This window comes from Haplochromis burtoni, unplaced genomic scaffold (assembly GCF_018398535.1).
Source record: "Haplochromis burtoni strain Fernald_Lab_line unplaced genomic scaffold, NCSU_Asbu1 Contig_553, whole genome shotgun sequence".
Lineage (NCBI taxonomy): Eukaryota > Metazoa > Chordata > Actinopteri > Cichliformes > Cichlidae > Haplochromis > Haplochromis burtoni.
In genome coordinates this window covers 85,435-88,470 of record NW_024582914.1, presented here as the reverse complement: position 1 = coordinate 88,470, position 3,036 = coordinate 85,435, and the positions used below count along the sequence as shown (strand labels likewise).

The 3,036-nt window shown below is 43.3% G+C and overlaps 1 protein-coding gene across 1 annotated transcript in view; it reads right to left on the bottom strand.

Annotated features, from left to right (window-relative positions):
- klf7b (Kruppel-like factor 7b) overlaps positions 1-1,485 on the bottom strand; it is a 64,155-nt gene extending 62,670 nt beyond the window's left edge. Inside the window, exon 1 of the mRNA XM_005947837.3 lies at positions 932-1,485. Coding sequence (XP_005947899.1) covers positions 932-1,033 — 102 coding nt within the window. The 5' untranslated portion in view covers positions 1,034-1,485. The remainder of the gene's footprint in view (positions 1-931) is intronic.
- Positions 1,486-3,036: the final 1,551 nt, after the last annotated feature.

Here is a 3,036-nt window from a genome sequence, read left to right as displayed (position 1 = left end):
GTTAGTCCAAACATATCTGATCTATCGATCACATCAGCATCGGCATCACGCTCTCGGATTCAGACACTTTAATGTTCCATCATGGGCTCAGACTGCAAAAACACAAATTTCACTTTCACCTTCACTTCGCGTCTGACCCTGTCAGTTACATCAGTGACAGCCTACAATTTTGCCCACAGTCTACAACACCGCAGATCAATCAAGGTTTCCCAGTAAAGTTACCAAAAAAAGGTTAATTTTAAAACTACATAAGAGCGCTCAGACTTTTCAGTCTAGCGTTAAAAACAACACTGGAGTAACTTTAAAAGCATCCTCATCTGCTTCTCATCTGACAAACTGAACGCCGATCCCTTTCTCTCTGCCTCGTGGAAAAAAACTATCATCACCAAAACTACAAGCAAAATTAGACGGAAGCGGCATTTTTCACTTTCAGAGTTTCATCCACAGCACTATGCATACCCTGGATGTGGCCACATGTTTCTCACATTTAAGTTCAAAATCATAGCGGTGGATTTCACGGAGCAATAGCGTCATGCTTCTGCTTTTAAATGGTTAATAAGATGCTTTAATGAAGCCGAAAGTGTGGTTAAAGGGAATGAAAGGGATCATTGGTATGACTAGAGGGTTTTTACGCATTTTTGGGGGGATACTGTTTAGCTATTAGTGCGTAAAGCTCCGTGCTTATTCCCCCCACCCGCGCCTGTTTTCCATGCGTGTGCGTGTTTTCTGCTGTCAGCGAACCTCGCCGTGCTCCATGTGAGCAGAGAAAAAAAAAGACGCAACTACACGGGGCTCTCGCTGGCGCTCATGAGCGCTCCGCTGGTGCAAAACACTACAGGCACACGCGGAAAACAGCAACCCAGCGCACGCATCCCAGTTTCTAAGCCCGTCAGCTTCCCGGAAAAGACGAGAAAAACGCATCGTCTCTGACCTGCTGCCAGTTCTCCTCCAAGGAAGGCATCGCAGAGAAATAACCAGTGTCGTGGACGAGTTGGAGTTCCTGGAAAATACTGTAATTCGCCAACACATCCATGCTCGAAAAAAAAGAAAAAAAAGAAGAAGTCAGTAAAGAAGTCCAGAATCCAAACGATAGAAACGCACTTCTTCGTTCTTCTCCTCACACTTGACAGATTAAAGAAACAAATTTTAGAAAACAAAAACCCCCAAAAACAAAACAAAAATGTAAAAAAAAAAGCCCAAATCTGGTGCGGATGAGCGCACCTGAGCACTTTGATGAAAAAAAGAAAAACAAAAAGCTGAGAGGGAAAGAAGAGTTGATAATTTGATCTCTGTCAGTGCTATCCCGTCTCCTCTCCGCTCGCTCTGTCACGCCTCTCTCCTCAGTCCTGGCTTGGGGGTGCCAGATCTATTTCCGCATTGCCAGATTGCCAATCGGTCTCAGTACAAGCTGCCAGGTTGCCAGGTTTGCTCCTCCAGCAGCAGACTGGACCCCGCTGCAATTCCAAGCGACCGGTGCGAGAGGGGAGGGGAGCAGAGGAGGAGCCACCTGTCAGTCAATTTCATGCGTGACCTTATAAGGTAAATAGGGTTGATGATGTCACTGGCGTCCAATTAAGGAGGCGAGGAGAAAGAGTGAGAGGGGCGGAGCGTTCAGGGGATTCAGAGTCGCTATTGGCTGGAGCGGGCTGTCAGTCCGGCTGTAGATGGAAGTGAGGGGTGAGTTATTTTTAGAGGCCTATATAAAAGCGCCAGCATTCCACTCTCAGTTATTACAGACTGCACAAGCAGCGAGGAGAGAAACCACGGAGAGAAGCCACCGCTGCTGCGAGGAAACAGTGACAAAATAATGTAAGCCGCCCTATCAAACTGCAGAAAGAAGTGGAAGTAACATGAGCAATGGGATGAGGTGTGAAAATAAAAATGTGTGTGTTTGTTTTTTTCTTTGGTGGTGTGACAGCTTCACCGTAGAGAAGCTTCCATGTGGTTTTCACGTGGCGACGTCTACACAGAGAGCACTGATGCAGAGGGGAGAGCTCAGCGCCATCCACCCACCTGATCAGTTTACATGTTGTTGTTGTTTTTAGTTAAAATAAAGCTACATTTTACACTTTTTTTCACACAATAAATATAACCTTCACAGTTTAACACCCACTTCTTCAAAAATAAATTTGCCTGCACTCTACAGTTCAGTTTCCCTTCCTAAGATATTTTTTTGATTGAGTGATTACAGGAGAATATGCAGCTTTTGAAGCACGTGGTGCATCCATACCTCCTCTATAAGTCTCACCTGTGCAACATCAGGTCCTGAACATAAGACTGGATGAGACTCCATAAAACCATTATGCAAACCTCTTCACCCAGCTGCAGCCATTGCTTGCTTTAAATATTATTCAGTATGCAGTATTCGGATTGGCTTCAGGTGAACCTGAGGCCACTCCTCCACCAAATTGTTCTAGTTGGGTCTGAATAGTGCAAATTATATGTAAATAACTTCTGAAACAATATGCTGGAGCAAGCAGTACACTGTGGAGAGATAGATTTAGAGAAATCAAACCAAATTTGATAGATAAAATAGAGACTTGTTTAAAATAAACGTAATATTCATAAAAATGAGCCGTGAAGGCTCTGAAAGCATCATTTTGTTAATATTAGGGCTTAGAGAGAAAAAAAAAATCAAATATAAATAGCTTTTTACTGTTTCTGTGTCTAATGTTCATTGTGATCTATTTGATATGACTAACTTTTTTATTATTATTACTATTGAAAACTGAAGTAACTGTCTGTCTTCAGGCTTCAGGATCCGACAGACGGGATCCGCTTGACTTGTTATAGGCTTTTAAAGGATCAGATGGCAGAAATAATTTCCACGCTCTGAAAGTGTTTGATGGGGAGCACTGTTTTATAAAACCACTGTGGGCAGTTTTTCTCACAGGATGATTGGATCTTTTGTCACATCCTTCCTCTCTTCTCTGCTTAATTTCTTTCTTTGTTTTTCCATCGCTTACCTCCCGTCAGTTCCTCTGCTTCTCTTCCACTTTCCTTCTTCTCTAGCTACTGTGACAAATGAGAGTAACT